Here is a 20,482-nt window from a genome sequence, read left to right on the forward strand (position 1 = left end):
GCTTCCCTGCCTTCCCGCCTTCCCATCTGTCTGTCCCTGTCCTGGGGCTTGAAGTCCCTGAGTTGTTTTTTTTTGGCTGGTCCTGGGGTTTGAATTCAGGGTCTGGGTGCTGTCCCTGAGCCTCTTTGTGCTCAAGGCTAGCTATTCTATCACTTGAGCCACAGCGCCACTTCCAGCTTTTTCAGATAAGAGTCTCACTGATTTTTCTTCCTGGGCTGGCCTTAAAACACCACGATCCTCAGATCTCATCCTCCGGAGTAGCTAGGATCACAGGTATGAACCACCAGCACCAGCTCTCTCTCAGCTTTTTGCTCAAGTCTAGTACCACATCTCCATTTCTGGCTTTTTGGTGGTTAATTGAAGATAAGAGATTCAAGGACTTTCTTGCCTAGGCTGACTTCAAACAGAGAACCTTAGATCTCAGCCTCCTGAGTAGCTAGGATTTATAAGCGTGTGCTACTGAGTGCCTGGCTGTTATTAAAGGATAGTAAATATTCTTTACTGAATTTACTATAGATATATCTTGTAGTTCAAAATTTCTTAAGGGCTCTGAAATATTTAAATTCCCCTTCTCCCATTTCATTCTGTTACTATGCTTTTAGCTCTATTTGGAAAGTACATTTTTAATAGACCCGCTAAATGACTATTAAACACAGCTACCCAAACAACAATGACAAATATAAAACTTCTTTTAAGTATGTTAAGTATGTACTTTCTGTAGTAAATCTTAAAGATTCTAAATTTAGAAACAAATATACTGTCAAAATATCTTTTCATTTTGGCTAGGAACTGCTTTGAAAATATTTAATAACGTGCATGAATATTGTTGTTATTACATAGGTCTTTTTTAAAGTCACTTTTAGGGCTGGAGATGGGGCTCAGTCAAGCCCAAGACCCTGAGTCCAAATCATAGTCTGTTTCCATCTCCTCACCCCCAAAAAACAGTATTAAAAAAACTACCAGCCAGGGGCTAGTGGCTCACGCCTGTAATCCTAGCTACTCAGGAGGCTGAGATCTGAGGATCAACGCTAGCCCAGGTAGAAATAATGACACTGGGCTGGGAATATGGCCTAGTGGCAAGAGTGCTTGCCTCATATACATGAAGCCCTAGGTTCGATTCCCCAGCACCACATATATAGAAAAACAAACACACACACACACACACAAAAAAAAAAAAAACCGACCAGAAGTGTCTCTGTGGCTCAAGTGGTAGAGTGCTAGCCTTGAGCAAAAAGAAGCCAGGGACAGTGCTCAGGTCCTGAGTTCAAGCCCCAGGACTGGCAGAAAGAAATAATGACACATAAAACTATGGCTCAGGTGGTACAGTTCCGGCCTTGACTGAAAAGGCTGAGGGATAGCACCCAAATCCTGAATTTAAGCCCTAGTACTTGTATATACATACACATGTATACACACATGCATATACATACATACTCATGCACGCACACACGCACACACACACACACACACACACACACACACACACCCCGAGTTATTTGGCATTGGAATGTAGCTCAGCGATAGACTGCTTGTTTAGAATGTACCTGGATCTAGGTTCAATCTTCAGCACCAAAATAATAAAAGGGGAAAAAAACCCCACAAGACTTTTATTTAAGTTTTTATGAGATATTTCACATCATATTCACTTCAAAGTTAAAGTATAATTCTGGAGGAAACAGTGATTCTATTGGCCACAAAATTTTTCTTTGCTACTCTTGAGGACTCTAGTTGCTGTGAGTGACTGGAAAACCAAAGGACCCCTTCTGCTAAGAGTTGCTGGAATGTACATTTTATTTTCTCACTTTAAGATTGCTTGTAAAAGTTAATTGTGGCTTATCAGGAATATCAAACCACCTTAAAGATATTCTATGGTTATGGCATTTAAAATATAATGGCTTTTAACTATACAGCTGCTAACAATATAATGATTAATTAAAAATAATAAAATAATTCCTAACAGCTTATAAAACGTTGGTGTAAAAGGGCTTAGAACTTTTCTCCAGTTGCAAAGATAGAGAATATAGCACACAGCTAATTTAGTGTCTCTTTTGAAGTTAAAAACTACTTTGAACTTTTTATATTTCTTTGAGGTGCTATGGTTAGTGCTAAAAGAAAATTGAGTAGAAATTGTATCCAATTTTTCATTAAAATTTGGTTGAATTTTTTTGTTTTCCAAGAGATGAATGTTTAAAAAAGTGCTAAGAATATATGTGCTTAAACTAACAGAGACTCTTAGATCTAGATATCTACACTTAAGAGTAGCCTTGGTGCAAAGGTAAACCTTTTACTTTAAAGAAATTTTCCTTCCACGACTTCCCTGAAGGAGGTAGCAATCATAACTATTTGAGTGAGAGACTGTGTGTGTTTTTACTTTTTCTGTTTTCATGTCAGAGTTTCTGAGAAATAGTTAATACACCTAAACCTCTATAGCATCAGAATATGTCTTTGTAACTGCCTCTCAACATTATTATATATAATAATGCATTTGACACTATGCACTCCATGTCCAGAGCGGGGGAGGGGAGGAGAGCCACACTCTTCTAAAGAGAACTGTTATCTGAAGATTCAGCTAACTCGTTTTAATAACACACAGGAATATGATTTGTGAGTTTTGTGAATCAGCTGAAATAGCTATTTCTTTACTAGAATATTTACTAGCAGTTTCTTTACTAGAATGCTAAATGGAAGTTTATCACACTTTAAAAGCTCACTTCTTCATCTTTTTGACTTATGGTGTTAATTAGATTTGTTTTCATTAACGATTTGATTATGAAGAAAGAAGAAAAGCCAGGCTTAGTTGGCTGGCGTCGTATTTCCCTTTACTTCTGCACACTGACCAGTCTGTCCCAGCTCTGCACAGCTGTTCTTTGACCTGGCTTCCCTGCTAAATTTGTAGCTTCGGGCTTGCTTCTCTTCCCTTGCAGAACAATTGACCTCATAGGGGGAGAGGTGAAATGAGGCAGTGGTGGGATCTATCTGGTTCTTTATTTGGGTTGACAGAGTAGTGAAAAACTTGTACTATTTCTCAATTCGGAAAGGAATTAAGTATATCCTTTGTCATAATTAGCCAAGTTTGATTGCCAACTTCTGGGTAAATTTAGGCAATGTTATAGCTTTAAAATGTTTTTGACACAATGTGTATTTTAACTTATCTACCTATACCTACAACCTATTTTATTATGGTTAAGTATTTTAAATATTCATACATACCCTTTGGCAAATAATTTTAGTAACCACAAAGGACACTCATTGTCACAACAGAGGAAACAAAACTGTCTGGCATGTAAAACCAACTTGAAGGTGATTATTAACTGCAGGTTTTCTAAATTAAGGTCAGGGAGCCTCAGATTTCTTGCTTGTGAAGTAATACTATTCTCTTGCCTGAAAGGATGTAAATGGATTCTGCTTCTCTCCATGGCCACTAATCTCCTGCATTCTGGTTGTGATAACAGACTGATTGGGGATTTTCTCCTTGTTTAGAAAAGGCCCAGGTAGGCAGCAAGACAAAAGACAGGTGGTTAGATTTAAACAGGCTTTTATAATTACCTTAGTGCCCTTGTGTGAAGTAAGAGATGTGTCGTTAGATAAGCAGCCCATTATGCCAGTGAGGAGAAGGGAAGATAATAAAAATTTATCGTTTTATATAGCCACCGTAAGCATGGAGATAGAGAAGAGTACCTACTGGGGGAATTGTATGTTGTTATGATGGTTGTTTCAAAATCTATAAGTGGATTATTCAGTCAAAAAGAAGCTTTGTAATATAGCCATGAACTAAATATACTTTCTATTTTGGCATATATATTCTATTACTCTTAGAGTCAGAGTAGCTGTACCCAAAATTGTGAAAAGAACAAGAATGTCCTTTTGTTTTTTTGTCTTTATCCTCACTGAACACTTACCAGCTTTCTGTGGTCATAATTGTCTTGGGTTTGAGCCTGATCCTCACTCTTGTCCCTTCCTTACTCTCAAACTCAGTCTTCAAAGGTGTGAATCTTCAAAGAAAGGAAATGAATGCTTTGCTTTTGCTAGATAGTCCCCCCTACTATGATACAAAATTTACATTGATATTAGTAAATAACTATTGAATGTTAGCAGATACACATCCATAGTAGTATTTAAAGTTTTCAAATTGTTTCAAGAATATGAATGATCGGTGTATGCATTACAAGCAACCTGACTTCCTGTTTGAAGGAGAGAGGGAGTGGTATTTTGAAGTGGTGGGACTTTTTCTGTCCATCAGATTAAACTAGTTGGTTAACTAGTCTCTCCATTGGCCTGCTTGGAGTTCTGCTGTACGTTATATGGTAATTAGTGCAGAGTTTTTCTTTTCAGCTCTCCATTTTAATAAAGAAACCTAATGTTTGTTAATTTAAATATTAGGCATTGCTATGCGATACATTATTATACTAGGGAAGTTTTCTTCCCTCCCTCCCTCCCTCCCTCCCTCCCTCCCTCCCTCCCTCCCTCCCTCCTTCCCTCCCTCCCTCCCTTCCTTCCTTCCTTCCTCCCTCCCTCCCTCAGCCATTTAATCTCCCTGGCCTATTTTCTTGTTGGTTAACAAATAAATTTCTAGACTTAAAACTTAACGTGCCCTGTTCATTCACTTATACCTTACATGATACAGATCACTTGACATACAAGGTATGTGGGAAGTAAGGATTTTACTTTTTATGTTTTGAAACAGGTGACAACCAAAGTCAAGCAACTAAAGGATTCAGTTACCTGCTCCCCAGGTATGTTACTTAACTCAGTAACCCAGGGTGGTTTCTCAAAATTGATCCTTTTCATAATCATTTGTTTAAATACAAATGTGATACTTTTGCCCAATGAAGTCTAGTTATCCTAACACAAATGGATCGAGTTACAGGTACCAACAAGCCAATCTGACTGTACACATACAGTTGGTGCTGAGATCATGTAGTATGATTAAAGAATGATACAGGGCTGGGGATATAGCCTAGTGGCAAGAGTGCCTGCCTCGGATACACGAGGCCCTAGGTTCGATTCCCTAGCACCACATATACAGAAAACGGCCAGAAGTGGCGCTGTGGCTCAAGTGGCAGAGTGCTAGCCTTGAGCGGGAAGAAGCCAGGGACAGTGCTCAGGCCCTGAGTCCAGGGCCCAGGACTGGCCAAAAAAAAAAGAATGATACAACCTTGTTCTTTGCTATTTGTGGAGAAAGGAATGCAGGAGAACACTGGACTGCATCACACAAATGCGCATGTACAGGACTCCCATATCATCTCCCCTGCCTACCACCATTCCCCCATCCAGCACTCCCTCCAGAATAAACAGCTTTCCTGAGAACTTAAGTTACTCCAAATCCATTTCTGCCAAGATTAACTCATTTTGTGAGACTCTGTACTCAGAACCAAGAATTTGAGTTTTCCATCCTAACTCAGAAACGGGTGTCACAGAGAGTAATATAGACAAGCCAGGGGTTTATTAGCAAACTCTGAGATCGCCAAAGTTGTCCCCAGGAAGGATTCAAGCATTGAGAAAGAGCATTTCCAGATTCCTTTCCTACTAACAAAGTGATTTGTTTGGGCAGAGAGGCAGAGAGAGGCATGGTGTGAGACAAGTCACCCTGCACAGCTTTCTCCAGAAATATTGAAAGGCATTGCAGGCTAGAGCAAGTAACTGACATGAACCTTCCTACAGCACTGGCATGGGGGCCAAAAAGTGTTCTGAGGACAGCAGGAAATGTGTAGGAACCTGAAATGTCAACTGTGGCTGGAAGTGCCCTTTCCTGCCATCTGGAGGCCCCAGCAGCAGCATGGAGCAAAGAATAAATGCAGTGCGTGGTTCACAGATAGATGGAAAGGGGAAAACACAGAACTAGTATGATAGTCGAGCCACATCCAAGTACCCTACAGCTCTCTAAAATACCACTAGGTCTTGGTCACCAATTCACTTAACTCTGTTTTACTTTATTTTCAAATAGCCTTCAAAGAATCAAATAATTTTGGAATTAAGTATCTTTCTGTTTGTTCAGTATATTAAAATTCTCCAAGGAGTGAATCTACTGAAGCCATAAACCTGCTCTTTCCAAATACTGGAAATTCTGAAGCTGTACCCTAAGATTGTGTATGCTTTGAAATGGAAAGTTGAGAGAAATAAAGCTGGTTAACAGTCCACAAAGTGGAAGTGACCATCTGCTACAGATAGGAACATGTTCAAATGAAAGTATTTGACCTTAAGCTATACACTGGTGGCTCATACCTGTAATCGTTGCTTCTCAGGAGGCCAAGATCTGAGAATCTCAGTTCAGAGCTAGCCCAAGACAAAGCCATGAGCCTTTTATTTCCACTTAACTAACAACAACAACAAAGTGGGACTGGAAGCATGTCTCAAGTGATAGCACCAGCCATAAGCAAAAACGCCAAACCAGAGTGAGAATGGACCTGAGTTCAAGCCCCAATACACACACACACACACACACACACACACACACACACACACACGTAAACTATTTGGCCTTGTCATATTTGCTATATTGAACATGGAAGGAAATATTCATTAATAGAAACAGAGGAAATGACCCCATTATTTCTTCACTTTTTTTTTTTTTTTTTTTTTTTTTTTGGCCAGTCCTGGGCTTGGACTCTGGCCTGAGCACTGTCCCTGGCTTCTTTTGCTCAAGGCTAGCACTCTGCCACTTGAGCCACAGCACCACTTCTGGCCATTTTCTGTATATGTGGTGCTGGGGAATTGAACCCAGGGCCTCATGTATATGAGGCAAGCACTCTTGCCACTAGGCCATATCCCCAGCCCCTATTTCTTCACTTTTTTTGGAACATGTGTATAATATTTTTATAATACAATTCTGTTTATGTTTTATAGCCTACATGCTAAGGCTTATAACATCATTTTAATGACTACATAATGTACACACCCCATTATTTTGTTGTTGTTTGGGGGTGGGGCTTGTTTTGTTTTTCTAAAGACAAGGTCTCACTTCATTGTGTAGGTTGGCCTTTAACTCCCAGCCTCAGTCTTCTCAGTAGCTCGGACAACAGGCCTGTGCTACCATGCTCAGGTTCTTTTCTGGCATTGCTGGTGTTTAAGCCCAGCCTTGCTGGTGCCCTACCACTTGAGCTACAGGCCATCAGCTCCCCGTTTGTTTTATCATCATGAGTAATAGTCTCCAATATTGGGTGAGCAAAATGATCAAAGGACTATGTTAGGATTTCTCCTGAGTTTAGTTGTTGGGTTGTGTGTGTGTGTGTGTGAGCGCGTGCGCATGCACGTGTGCTTGTGTGTGTGTGTGTGCCAATCTTGGTGCTTGAGCTCAGAGCTTGGGCACTGTCCATGAGCTGTTTTTGCCACAGCTGCACTTGTGGCTCTTTTGGTAGTTTTAAAAGAGAATAAGAGTCTCACAGACTTTGCTCCCTGGGCTGACTTTGAACCACGATCCTCAGATCTCCACTTCCTGAGTAGTAGGATTCTAAGTGTGAGCCATCGGCACCCAGCTCTGAGTTTAATTTTGATGAAGGAAAGAAAAGGAAGAAGAGGAATGGGAGGGGATGGAAGGGAAAGGAAGGGATACTTAATATGCAGAGTTGAACCCCAGTACCTGCACTGTGTCCATACGTGTGTGTTACATGTGTCACTGAGATTTCCTGAGGAAACGTGGGAATTCCTGAGGTTGTAGCCTTGTCACTCATCCATCTGCTATCAGCACACTGCTACACTGGTTTTGTGGGGTGACAGATTGCCGTAGAATTACAGGGATACTCTTTCATGAGCTGGGGCATAATCACTATCTTTTGTGACAAGGCATTAAAGTAACTGTGTGTGTGCGTGCGGGTGCTCTTGCTGATACTGGGGCTTGAACTCAGGGTCTGGGTGCTGTCCCTTAGATTTTTCTTTTATTATTTAAAGCTGGTAAGCTGGTACTATGTCACTTGAGCCACAGCTCCACTTCCAGCTTTTTGGTGGTTAATTGGACATAACAGTCTCAAGGACTTGCCTTCCCAGTCTGCTTTGAACTATGATCATCTGATATCAGCCTCCTAAGTAGTTGGATTGCAGGTATGAGCCACTGGCACCTAGCAGTTTAAAGTATGAACTAAGTCAGGGTCTGGGCACTGTTCTTGAACTTCTTTTGCTCAAGGCTAGCACTCCACCACTTGAACCACAGCACCGCTTCTGGCTTTTACTGTTTATGTGGTGGTACTGAACCCAAGGCTTCATGCGTGCTTGGCAAGCACTCTACCATTAAACCACAGTCCCAGTCCAGTACTTTAAATTAAAAAAAAAAATTGAGCAACCAAGTTCTAGACTTAGTTTTAGATATTAAGATAAAAATGTTTCTGCAAAACAATGAGACAAAGGGTGAACCAATTCAACAGTGATACTAGACACTATGTTGAAAATGAATTTTACAACTTGAAGGCCGGGGGGCCATGGGGGTGGGGAGGGAATGGGAGAAAATGAGGGAGGGGTTAACACTGTTCAAAAAGAAATATACTCATTTCTGTACCTCACCCTTACAATAAAATTTAAACTAAAATGTTTCTGTAAAGATGACTTTTTAACAGTCAATGGGAAAACAGCTGTTTTGAAAGATACTTATTCTCTAGAGAAAATATTTTGGAAACAGAAACCAGAAAGTAGTTTGTTTATTAAAGTGTTCCTACAGATTAGAAATGTTGAAAGTGGACTTTAACCTGTAAATTCTGAAAACTGAGTTCATGTGTTAATAGGAAATGGGTAATAGTGTTTACTTAGCAAAAGCACATGATTGGTTTAGGGAAGATTATTATGAAAGCTCTATAATTTAGATTGCAAAATAATTACTCTTCTACTAGCACAGACTTGGAATGTGGCTTAATGGTATAGTTCTTGTCTAGCATGCATGATGCCCTGGGTTTGATTCCTCAGTACCACATAAACAGAAAGAAAGCCCGAAATAGCACTGTGGCTCAAGTGATAGAGTGCTATCCTTGAGCAAAAGGAGCTCAGAAACAGTGCCCAGGCCGGGGGTTCAAGCCCCGGGACTGGCAAAAAAATGGCTACTAGCACAGCCATCAGTGAGTATCACTGATACTCACTTATACCTATTGGATGGATCTTTGTGAGTTATCATTTTCAAGTCTGAGGACTATTAAAACTCAAGCATAAGCCAGATGGGTACCAGTGGCTCATGCCTGAAATCCGAGCTACTCAGGAGGCTGAAATCGGGGGCTTGTGGTTCAAAACCATTCTGAGCAGACAAATTGATGAGACTCCTATCTCCAGTTAACTAGTCAAAAGCTGGAAGTAGAGGTATGGCTCAGATGGTGAAAACCAGCCATGTACAAAAGAGCTAAGCAGCACCCCACCCCCCAAAAAAAGATACCCTTACCTAATAAATGCCAAGTCATCACTTCTTAAAGAGATGTTTGTGTTCTGTGGTTACAGCCTGGCTGCGTGTACCCATTATTCCTCAAAGCAATGAAAAGGCAGTGACTCAGAGTCAGACAGAATGGGTTCCAGTCCCACCTCTGCTACTCTCTAAGACTTGTTTTCCTCATCTGTAAAATTAGGGTATTAATACTTACTTTTCTAGAATAATGAGTGAAGGAAGGTCAATGACATATACAGAATAGGGCATTATCTTCGTCCCTGAGTTGACCTTGCCATTTCCTGTGTGTTGTGACTTCTTTCCTAGGGATGGTCAGACTCTCTGAACTCAAGTCAAGAGTCCAGAGTTCCAAATCCCTCAAGATGACCACGGCCTTGCCGGATGACATAATCACTCAGAGAGAAGATGCCGAGGGCGCTGTGGAGGACGAGGAACCCGAGGCCGAAGCCAGCGAGCCGGAGGTGGCAGCCCTGGAAGGCCGGCCCCGGCGGAGGAAAGCCCCCAGGCTCCCTGAAGCGGCAGCCAAGGTGGAGCCAGAGGAGAAGTCAAGGGGCAAAAGGCAGAAGGACTTCGATATGTCGGAACAGCATGAATCCAGTGATGAAGAGAGTCAGAGGAAAGAGAGAACTGCTGCTGCCGAGGAGGCGTGGACTCAGAGTCAACAGAAACTCCTGGAATTGGCGTTACAGCAGTACCCGAAGGGAGCCACTGACCGCTGGGACAAAATAGCCAAATGTGTCCCCTCTAAGAGTAAGGTGGGTGAAGTGGGGGAGCAGCGACTCTCCCCCACTGGCGTGGCTGCGGCCGCCTGGACCCCTCTCCGCCTTCTGTGATTCATTCCCACCCCTGCTGCTCCCTAGCGTGGAAGCGTGTGCTCGCTGCTAGGCGGATGGGCAGGAGATAAGCACTCTAGCTTGAGTCCTTATGTGCACTGAAATAAAAGTCGGTGGAAATAAATTTCCCTCTGCGCTGGGACCTGTCGGCCTCTGGAGGAGGCACCAGGAGAGGCAGCGGGCCGTCCTGTGGGCGCACTGCCCCCTGGCTCTCTACAAGAGGACGGCCAAAGGGGCTTGGAGGTCCGCCCCGTGCTCTACCAGGACAAGCCTCGTTCTACGAGGAAGCAGAGTTGGGCTGTCCCGAAGCTCTGAGGTAGAACTTACGGATGAGTGCAGCGCAAGAGCAGCGCTTAGGACCCACCCTACCCTCCGTAACCTAATTGCCTTCTAGTCTGTAGTTGTTAGTACCTGCTATAATACATCTGCAGATGCAGGAGGAAGAGTGGGTGGGCTGGGCCTTCGCTCCCTGTGCTGTGTGATCTGGGGTGGGGTGCGGGGGGAGATGAGCACCCAGGCCTGGGCCTTCCCTTCCTGTGCTGTGTGATCTGGGGTGGGGGGGCGGGGATGAGCACCCAGGCCTGGGCCTTCCCTCCCTGTGCTGTGTGATCTGGGGTGGGGGGGGGATGAGCACCCAGGCCTGGGCCTTCCCTCCCTGTGCTGTGTGATCTGGGGTGGGGGGGGGGGGATGAGCACCCAGGCCTGGGCCTTCCCTCCCTGTGCTGTGTGATCTGGGGTGGGGGGGGGGGATGAGCACCCAGGCCTGGGCCTTCCCTCCCTGTGCTGTGTGATCTGGGGCGGGGGGGGGGGGGGGGGGATGAGCACCCAGGCCTGGGCCTTTCGCCATGCAGGGCTCCTGGGCCCGCCTTCCTTGGCTGTGCGCTCCAGTAGTCTGACTTCAGGAACAGGAAATGAAAGGAACCCGCCTCCCGTGCCTCCGGTGACTACCACCTAGCCGCCTCTGGGCACAGTGATGCTCATTTACATGCTTCTCTCCCTTTTTTTTTAATTGAAATTCTGTGTTGGTAAAATCTAGCTTGTGGCCATGCATCCCTGAGTGCGCAGGTCTAGTTATCTGTCACCTACTTTAAGATGAGGGCTGAGAATTCCTGAGGAGAAAAAGCAAGCATTAGCAGTGGCTCTCCTTGGGAAGCACAGATTCTCCCTCTCCAGCGAGCTTCTCTACTGCCTGTCAGGTCACAGCATGTGATGGACGGGTGTGTTGGCTCAGAACGAAGCGGCTAGAACTGTGCATTCCTTGGAAGGTTGTTGCCTGGAGGATAGAAATCCTTTGTTTTTAGCCAAAAATGAGCAGGATTTCAGTGCCCCACAGGTGTCCTCCCTCTTGGAAGCCTTGACTTTAGGATGGCATCTGGGAGGGCCGCCCGCTGTCCCTGGCCCAGGGCCACAGGGACATCAGAGCCTCTGCTGCTCGCTGAGGGCACGGTGCTCACCCCACACCACTGCTGCCTTGTACTGGGCTCGGAGACACATGTGGCTGTTAAGGAGACACATGTGGCTGTTAAGGAAAAGCTGGGATTTTTGATACTGTGAGGGGTCTTTGGTGATGCAGAAAAGGCACTCACTGGATGAGACTTCTAGAACTCAAGACCCCTTGGTGGAGTCACTTGGTCTAGACCATAAGGCAGTTATCCTAGACCCTTATCACAGAGGCCTACAGCACCACGGAGCTAGTACTGTTACAGAAACAAATGAGTTGAAAAAAGTACCCTGTGATTGCGTCTCTGCTTTAGTGCATACCACCCTCCCGACCCCCTAAGTGTGACCACTACAGATAGCGCGATTCTGGGGCTAGTCATTCTGTAACCTCACTTTGGAGGTGGTGGTGGTACCCAGAAGAAAGAACAGGAGAAGAGTTCCCAAGGCCTCGCTGCCATGGCCTACCCTGGAAGATTCCAGCAGCCCAGGGAGAGGCAGAGCCAAGTGAGCGTAGCACTGTGGCTGCCTGAAGCGGTGTGCGATGAATAATGAAACATTAGCAGCCGAAAGTCACAATCTTCACACTGATGTGCCTCACAGACAACTCCCCTCCACTCTTACCTCTAGCTGACCTTGCAACATACCTAAAATGCCTAACCAGAGCTACTCATGACCAGCTACACTTGCCCAGAAGGTTCCAGAATGTTCTGGGAAAAGGTAATGGACACCACCAACAGACCACAAGAAGGCTGACGGTGTGGGAAGCACAGACTCGTGGAAATAACATCTTTGCCTCTCTCTTTTTCTTCCTACAGGAAGACTGTGTCGCTAGGTACAAGCTGCTGGTTGAACTGGTCCAAAAGAAAAAACAAGCAAAAAGCTGAATGTTCTGGAAGATGACGTTGCCTTCACTTTCCAAAATGAGTATTTCAAAAATCTTACGCAGAGATTTGCATTTTGTACCTCAGTATTTCTATACATCATGTGCCTTAGTATAAACAGACAAATAATAAATAAATGTTTAAACAAATCTTGTGTTCAGGGGGACGGGATTTGGATATTTGACAGATTATTTTATTTCTCCTCACTGGAAAGGTTTGGGGGAGAACCTTTCCATTCAAACGGTATCTTCCCTTCTGGCAGCCAAGCCAATAGGTTCTGCAGAGTCTTCAGTTTGGGCTGCTGGGTAGAAGTTGTCCACGGCAGGTAGGCCTGCCCAGCCACGTGCAGGAGACTTTTCAGGAACTAGTGACACTGGCTCCTGGTCTGCCTGTACTGTTGACCCCTGAAGACTTCCTCACCCTTTGTGTTGAACTGTTACTGTCTGGATTCGTTGTGATTGCAATAGTTTGCTTAATTGAAAATCGTTTGATGAATAGAGAACATAGAAGCTTGGATGACAGACAGCTGGAGCACATGGAGAGGAAGTGATGTCTATAAAGATGAGATGTCATTTTCTCTAAGGAATGCCATGAGTTAGAGTTCCCTGAAGAACCCTTTGGGTGGCAGAAGTCACCTCTCCCCAGGAGGACCTGGGGCCAGGTAAGCCAAGCCCGGTGGCGGGCTCTGCTAGCCACATCTGAAAGGGGCGGTTGTGAGGTGTCAAGGCAGCAGACGCCCGCGAAGGGCTCTGGTCTTTGGGGTTTGGTAGTCGCGAGGCGAATGTACGGCTTCAGAGAAGAGAAGCAGCGCCGGTCAGGCGCATGGGAGAGAAACTGAGTCCTGGCCGAGTGCCTGCCGTCACGCAGCTTGTGACATTCTGTGAGCATCCTGCCATCAGGCCATCTTTTCTTTTTTGAAGATTTCTGTTCCCCAGCACCCCCTGCTGCGCGTCCCTGGCGGGTTCTGGGCGTTTCAGGACGCGGTTGGTGCTGGGACCCCGCCGGCCGCTCAGCCTCCGCATCGCTTCTGGATGTCGTAACAGTGTGGCTCCAGCATGGCGTCTGCCTTCCTGGTAAGAGTCGCTGTCCGCGCCCCTCCCCTGCTGCTCTGGGAGCTGAGGGGTTCCATGGAAGGGGGGGCGAGGGGCACGGGGGAGCAGTTGTGTGGGTCCCCGACTCCCAAAGGCTGTGTGAGCCGCTCGCTCCTGGGCAACCTCACCGGGTGCGGGCAGGCCTGGTCCTGAGGGTGCCCGGCCCCCCGCACCCCGCCCTCCGCGGGGGTCTTTGTGTGTCCTTGAACTCGGTTTCTGTTTTGGAGGGGAGACGTGGCCGTGTGATTGTTAAAATGCTTAGTGGACACTCGCCTGGCCACCGGTGAACAGGGCCGCCGCAGGTGGCAGGCAGGGCTTGCGGCCACTCGAGCGCCCCAGCGAAGCCACTGTCTCCAGCTCTCCACCAGAAAGCTGGAAATGGCACTGCAGGTCACAGTGGAAGCGCACAGCCTTGGGCACAAACGTTCAGGGACAGTGCCCAGGCTCTGAGTTCAAGCCCCAGACCTCACACATGTGAACGTGAGCGCGCGTGCGCACACACACACGCCAGAACCCCCGGGCAGGCTGCTAGGAGTGGGGCGATGGGCGGCATCTCCCTCCCCCACGTGGCCGTCTCCCCGGGGCGGGCTCCCCTCCTCCCGCGCCCCCTCAGAGGGGGTTTAAGGAAGGAGCAGCAGGTGTGGGGCCAGAAGTAAATCTTGGATGTAGACCAGTGAGGAAGGAGGAGGCCCACGAGGGGCCAAATGGTCGTGTTGTGTGGTCAGGAAGGGGTGTGCGGGAGGGCGGCTGCTCCAGGTCAGTGTGCGGATGGGGGAGGCGAAGGCATATCGGGGTTTGCGTCGCCTGGGTTGGAGTTGATATGTGCTCCTCAGGCGGCCGGGCTCCAGACCCCCACCTGGGCCCGAGCTGGCCTGCAGCGCCCTGGCCGGGGACAGGGCTCAGGCCGGGGGCCCCCCTCGCGCAGGCCGGGGACAGGGCTCAGGCCGGGGCCCCCCTCGCGCAGGCCGGGGACAGGGCTCAGGCCGGGGCCCCCCTCGCGCAGGCCGGGGCCTCCCTCGCGCAGGCCGGTCACTAATGCACAGATTTCGGGGTTGCATCCTGAATTTTCTTCCGCGAATGCTCCCAAAACAAAGGCTAGGAAATGAGCATCCGGGTCTCCCTTTCTGCCCTCACCCCTGAGCCGGTGGCGTGGGTGCCAGGCGGGGGTGGGCCTGAGCGAGAGGGAGGGGAGCGCGGGGCCCGGTGGGCATTTCCTGCGGGGAAAGGCTCCCCTGCGGCGCCCGGCCAGTGCCCTCCGTGGGTTCCGAGGGCGGTGGGTGGCGTGGCCGCGTGGGGCTGGAGTCCACAGGTGGGAGGTTTGGTCATTGCCCCCAACTCCCCACACCCGACCCCGCCTCAGCCCCGCCTGCAGCGAGGAGCCGGAACTGGGGGACCTTGCCCGACCCCCCTGGACAGCCCGGCTCAGTCGCGTGGAGCTGTGCGCGGAGCAGCTGCCGCTGTGCTCGAGGCCAGGCCACAGCGCCGCTAGTTGCCCTTTGCCACTTGAGGGGCTCTTTATGCCCTTGTCTTGCCTGTTGCCCACCACACTGCTCCTGTTCGTGTCACTTTCTAGTTACTGCTCTTTTGGTGGTGTTTTTGTGGTGCTGGGGATTGAACCCACAGCCTTGAACATGCTGGGCAGAGCTGACCTACTGAGCTACATCCCAGCCTTTCAGGTCACTAAGTACTGCGCCCAGGGGCATTTGGGGGGTCACCTGACCTCCCCTGGTGACTTAGTGTGGATCTTTGAACCTCTACAGCCTTTCATTCTTTGGGGAGTGAGATGAATGTAAATAAAGCCTGGATTTCTGGATCATCCCGATTTCTTTCTAAACATTTGACCCCTGTCCATCTGCCTCCTGTCTCCCGTTCTCCCAGCGCCCTCCAAACAGCTTGGCTGCCACTAGTGTCCTGAGGACAGAGGCCCCCCAGCCTGTCCCAACCACTAGCAGAATCCTCCTCCATCCCGGGCACTGTGTCCTTCCCCGACTCTCAAAACTACCGGCCGCCCTGCGACTCTGCCTCTCCAGACCCCGCCACCCGGGCCCCCGCCCGCCCGCCGCCCCTAAGGAGCCGCGTTCCCAGCCCCGCTGCACGCAGGCTGCAGCGCGGTTCTTCGCATGTCTCTGGCGCCCCTGTTCCCTCTGAATGGCAGCAGGATCACCGTCTGGGGGCCGCCGTGGCGCACTGTGCGCTGGCATGCGGGCTCGTGCAGTGGGGCCCCACGCCTCCCACGCCTGGCGCATCAGCTGTGCCTTGCAAGCTGCAGAGCCGAGGAAGGGTGCGGTCAACACGGGGCGCGTGGGTAGACAGCCTCGGGGGCGCCCGTGTGCTGCCCAGGTGGAGCACGGCGTCCGCAGGGGCCTCCTCCCTGCCTGCAGGTGGTGCTGCGCTTTGTGCCACTCACCCTTCCACGAGGGCCTCACCCTGCGACCTCGAGTCCTGCAAGGGCGGAGCATGCGCCCCAGCGCGCCGTCACGTGCTCCTGCAGGCCCAGTCTCCACCCAGCGCGCCATCACGTGCTCCTGCAGGCCCAGTCTCCGCCCAGCGCGCCATCACGTGCTCCTGCAGGCCCAGTCTCCACCCAGCGCACCGTCTCTGCTCCGGCAGGCAGGCCTAGGCTCCACCCAGCGTGCCGCCACGTGCTCCTGCAGGCCCGGTCTCCGCCCAGCGCGCCCTGAGACCCCCAGCGCGCCCTCACGTGCTCCTGCAGGCCCGGTCTCCGCCCAGCGCGCCCTCATGTGCTCCTGCAGGCCGGTCTCCCCCACAGCGCGCCGCCACGTGCTCCTGCAGGCCCGGTCTCCGCCCAGCGCGCCCTGAGACCCCCAGCGCGCCCTCACGTGCTCCTGCAGGCCCGGTCTCCGCCCAGCGCGCCCTCATGTGCTCCTGCAGGCCGGTCTCCCCCACAGCGCGCCGCCACGTGCTCCTGCAGGCCCGGTCTCCCCCCCAGCGCGCCGCCACGTGCTCCTGCAGGCCCAGTCCCTCGCGCCGGCGAGGGTCCGGAAGCTTCGCGGCAGCCCGCAGATGCCCGAGCAGCTGTTCAGAGCAGTCCTGGTGTTGTGCCAAGTTGCAAGACCACCCCCAAGAAGACCACCGAGATTCAGACACTCCGAAATGCAAAAGCAAGGCAAGGCTTTATTTAACGAGCTGCCAACTCGGGCCTCGTCCTACCCACCAACACAGCGGAGGTTAGGAGGAAGCCCCGAGCTGTGATTATACAGGGCTTATAAAGGCAAAGAACAAGGTTACAACAATCAGCTGTGCAAGCAAGATTAGAACACAGGTACAAATCTAATTGGCTCAGGGTTCGATTCTAAAATGGGGTTCACGTGGTGGGGCCTGACTTCAAAGTCTGGCACCTCATTTCCCCCTTTTTCTTTTTGGTACCTTGGGAGCCAATCATGGCTCCATTCTGTCCATTTCAATGGCTTGCATGTCTAGGGGATGATATAGAGGTAAGGCATGGGCCAGTAGGGCCAAAAGTAGTATCCGAAAATAACTCTGGTCCCTCGGTTTTAAAGGGGAGCTGATGGGTGAAGATCATCCATCTTCTGTAACTTCTTCAGGCTGACTCAGGGGCGTAGACCTTACCTAGCCAGGAACCTATAACCTTAGTCTCAGCTATGCTCTAAGGGTCGGGTGGCTATACCCGTATTCCTGAGCAAGCCCAAAACTACCTAAGATAAGGGGGTCACCTCACTTTGAAGTGAGCTGCCAAAATAACATCAACACTAGCCAGGGTAGTAAGGAAAGAAGGCAAAAAGAAAATTATAACAATATTCAGTCTAACTTTCTTTTCTTGAGGCGAAGGCAAAGCGGCTGAGTTGGGTGCTTGGAGACCTCCCATGTTCCATCACGGTAGTTGTCATCCAGGGCAAAGGGGTCAGCTGGCCTGGCGTGGAAGCAATGAACCCAAGTGGCGATGCCATCTAGGGTCCCTTCCACCGTGGTCCTAAGGATTTCAGTCCCCTGGTCTGAATAAATGGGGGGGGGGCAGGGACAGAAGCAGAATCATATAATGCCTTAAGTTGGGGTCACATTCTTGTACACGAGCTGCAAATAATCGAGTTTACACAAAAATTCAGCATTATCCAAATCAGCAAGCAATTCAGTCTGAAGGCTAGGGATAATGGGCGGGGGGGTACCCGTACATTATTTCAAAAGGAGTAAAGCCAAGTTGATAGGGAGAATTTCTTACCCTAAGTAGAGCAAAAGGAAGGAGTGACACCCAGTCTGCGCCAGTCTCTAAGGCCAATTTAGTTAAGGTCTCTTTTAGAGTCCGATTCATTCTCTCTACCTGTCCTGAACTCTGGGGTCTACAAGCACAATGCAATTTCCAATCTGTCCCCAGTGCAGCGGCTATTCCCTGACTTACTTTTGAAACGAAAGCCGGTCCGTTGTCCGACCCAATGGTGGATGGGAAGCCATACCTGGGTAGGATTTCTTCCAGGATCTTCTTCGCCACTACATTCGCAGTCTCATGCTTTGTTGGATAGGCTTCAACCCATCCTGAAAAGGTGTCTACAAAAACTAGCAAATATTTGTAATTTCTGTGAAATCTACTTCTGTGAAATCTATCCCAATACACGCCTGGCCTATTCCCACAGAGGCGAGCTCCTTTAGTAATCTGTTGATTGGGGGCATTGGCAAGCTGACAGGTCTTGCAATTTTTAACAATATACCTTTGCAGGCCTTTAACAGATCTCAATAAGGACACAATCTCAGGTCTACAAGCTTTCTTTACTAAACAGATGTATGAGCTTAAAATTCTCACTGCCAGTCAGGGCTTTGAGTAAATGCGGGGGGTGAGATTTTAATCTATCCTCTCATTTGACAAACTTACCCTTACTAACCACTATCACAGATGACTGGCAAATTCCTGCCCAGTAGACAGACATGGGCATTGGAAAGGCATGCTTATGAACTATTCTTCTAGGACTTCCCGGCTTTAACTTTTGAAAGGCCAACAGTAGTGACTCTAGGATCTGACACCATCTCTGCCATCCAAGCAGTGGCTTACTGCCTTTGGATGCTCCATCACTTTTGTCCCAGGAGGAGTGACTTTCCACTGGACTTGGACTCAGGGCCTGAGTGCTGTCCCTCAGCTCTCCAGCTCAAGACTAGCACCCTACCACTTTGAGCTCCACACAACTCCGTTCCCAGCACTCTGCTGGCTGATTAGAGACAAGTCTCTCACAGGGACCTTTCTTTGCCCGGGCTGGCTTCGAACCGCAGATTCAGATCAATGAGTCTTATAAGGGGCCACTTTACTCCAATTATAAGCAACAAGGTGGTCCACACAGAAGTAGTTTTTAAGCATGCTCTCTTACCTGGAACTTATTAAGGGTCAGTATTAGATCTTGACAAACTTGTAGGAATCACCTGTGCTTCTCTGTGGGCCTGCTGGAAACTGTTACAAAAAACCTACAAAGAAGCTGGAATGACAATTAAACATTTTGGTAGCCATAATTCTCCTTTTCTCACTTTGCAATAATTATTTAGGACAATTTTACTTCCAAATTTCTTATCTAGAAATGTATTCTTGATTTCCAAAGCCTTTTTAACACTAACACAACACTTTAGCTTTTATCTGCATCGGAAAAACTGAAGCTCACAGGCAATCTGAAACCAGGTGCCGCCTTTTGCTTACGGGCTGCTTGTTTCAAAAGAGCCTCTTTTTTTTTTTTTTTTTCTTCAGTCCCAGTTACTGCATGGCATGAAGACCTTTGAATTTAAACTTAGTTTTGCATCATACTGCAGTCTCGAACATGTTCACACTCACACATGCACACACACATATATTTTCAAAAGATCTTAAAGCGCGCTGAATAAGCATCGGCCGTACATTTTAAGACAAAAACCTTTAACAAATGATTTTAGCATTCTCCAGCCTCATTTTCCAGGGCTTGATAGTTTTAGTAAAACATTTTTAGTCTTAGTAAAACATTTTAGCACACCAAACAATTTTCTGCTTAAGAAGGCTGGGTGGGGGTCCCTCTAGAGTTCTTTCTGTGGACACTCACACTCTGATTGTGAACCATCACCTGTATATCTTTCCAATGAGCTATGCAGGTTTGATACAAAAGACTGTTAGACTTACAAACAACACAGAGATGACAGCACAGCATGGTGAGGTCACTCCCTGCCACCTGTGGGTGGCTTGTGCTGGCCCTACGTCCACCCCGTCGGCGGCTGCGGGTCAGGACTTGGACTTGGGGCTGATGCGTCTGTGTCCTGGGCTGTCGGCACCAGCGAGTTGACTTGGCAGGACCCTCCGGAGCGGAGGGCACAGCTGAAACATTTTCCTCAGAGTCCTCCTCTTGTAGAGTTAACTGGGATGGGGAGTATGGAGCGGGAAACATTTCCTCCTCCGTGTTTCCTCCCTATGTCAAAGCTCCCTCAATTTCCTCAATGGTGGACCCTTCTGACTTTCACAGGGTGATCCACTTTTCCTTCTTAAGGGCCACACCTTGGTTCTGAGCTATCTCCTTAACCTCCCTCCAGTGAGCTAGGATCAAGTCTAGGGGGCTAGATGGAGGTTCTCAAGATAGAACATTATCCATAGCTCTGATCAGATGTACAGTCCAAAAGGCTACAAAAAACAAAACAATTAATACAAAAGGAGGAAAACACACAGGCCTAAGAAAAGCTACGAGTTGGAGATCTCCCAAGCTGGCCCACAACCTCCTACAAGAGTGCAGAAGGAATGGACCCGAGTTGGCCCACAACCTCCTGCAAGAAGGAGTGGACCCGAGTTGGCCCACAACCTCCTGCAAGGGTGCAGAAGGAGTGGACCCGAGTTGGCCCACAACCTCCTGCAAGGGTGCAGAAGGAGTGGACCCGACTTACAAGTTGGAGATCTCCCAAGTTGGCCCACAACCTCCTGCC

The 20,482-nt window shown here is 48.5% G+C and overlaps 1 protein-coding gene across 1 annotated transcript in view; it reads left to right on the forward strand.

Annotated features, from left to right (window-relative positions):
- The window catches only part of Dnajc1 (DnaJ heat shock protein family (Hsp40) member C1), a 139,205-nt gene extending 126,553 nt beyond the window's left edge, over positions 1 to 12,652 (forward strand). Inside the window, exons 10-12 of the mRNA XM_048368017.1 lie at positions 4,685 to 4,733; positions 9,656 to 10,104; positions 12,438 to 12,652. Coding sequence (XP_048223974.1) covers positions 4,685 to 4,733; positions 9,656 to 10,104; positions 12,438 to 12,506 — 567 coding nt within the window. The 3' untranslated portion in view covers positions 12,507 to 12,652. The remainder of the gene's footprint in view (positions 1 to 4,684; positions 4,734 to 9,655; positions 10,105 to 12,437) is intronic.
- Positions 12,653 to 20,482: the final 7,830 nt, after the last annotated feature.

Source organism: Perognathus longimembris, chromosome 18 (genome assembly GCF_023159225.1).
Source record: "Perognathus longimembris pacificus isolate PPM17 chromosome 18, ASM2315922v1, whole genome shotgun sequence".
Classification (NCBI taxonomy): Eukaryota; Metazoa; Chordata; class Mammalia; order Rodentia; family Heteromyidae; genus Perognathus; species Perognathus longimembris.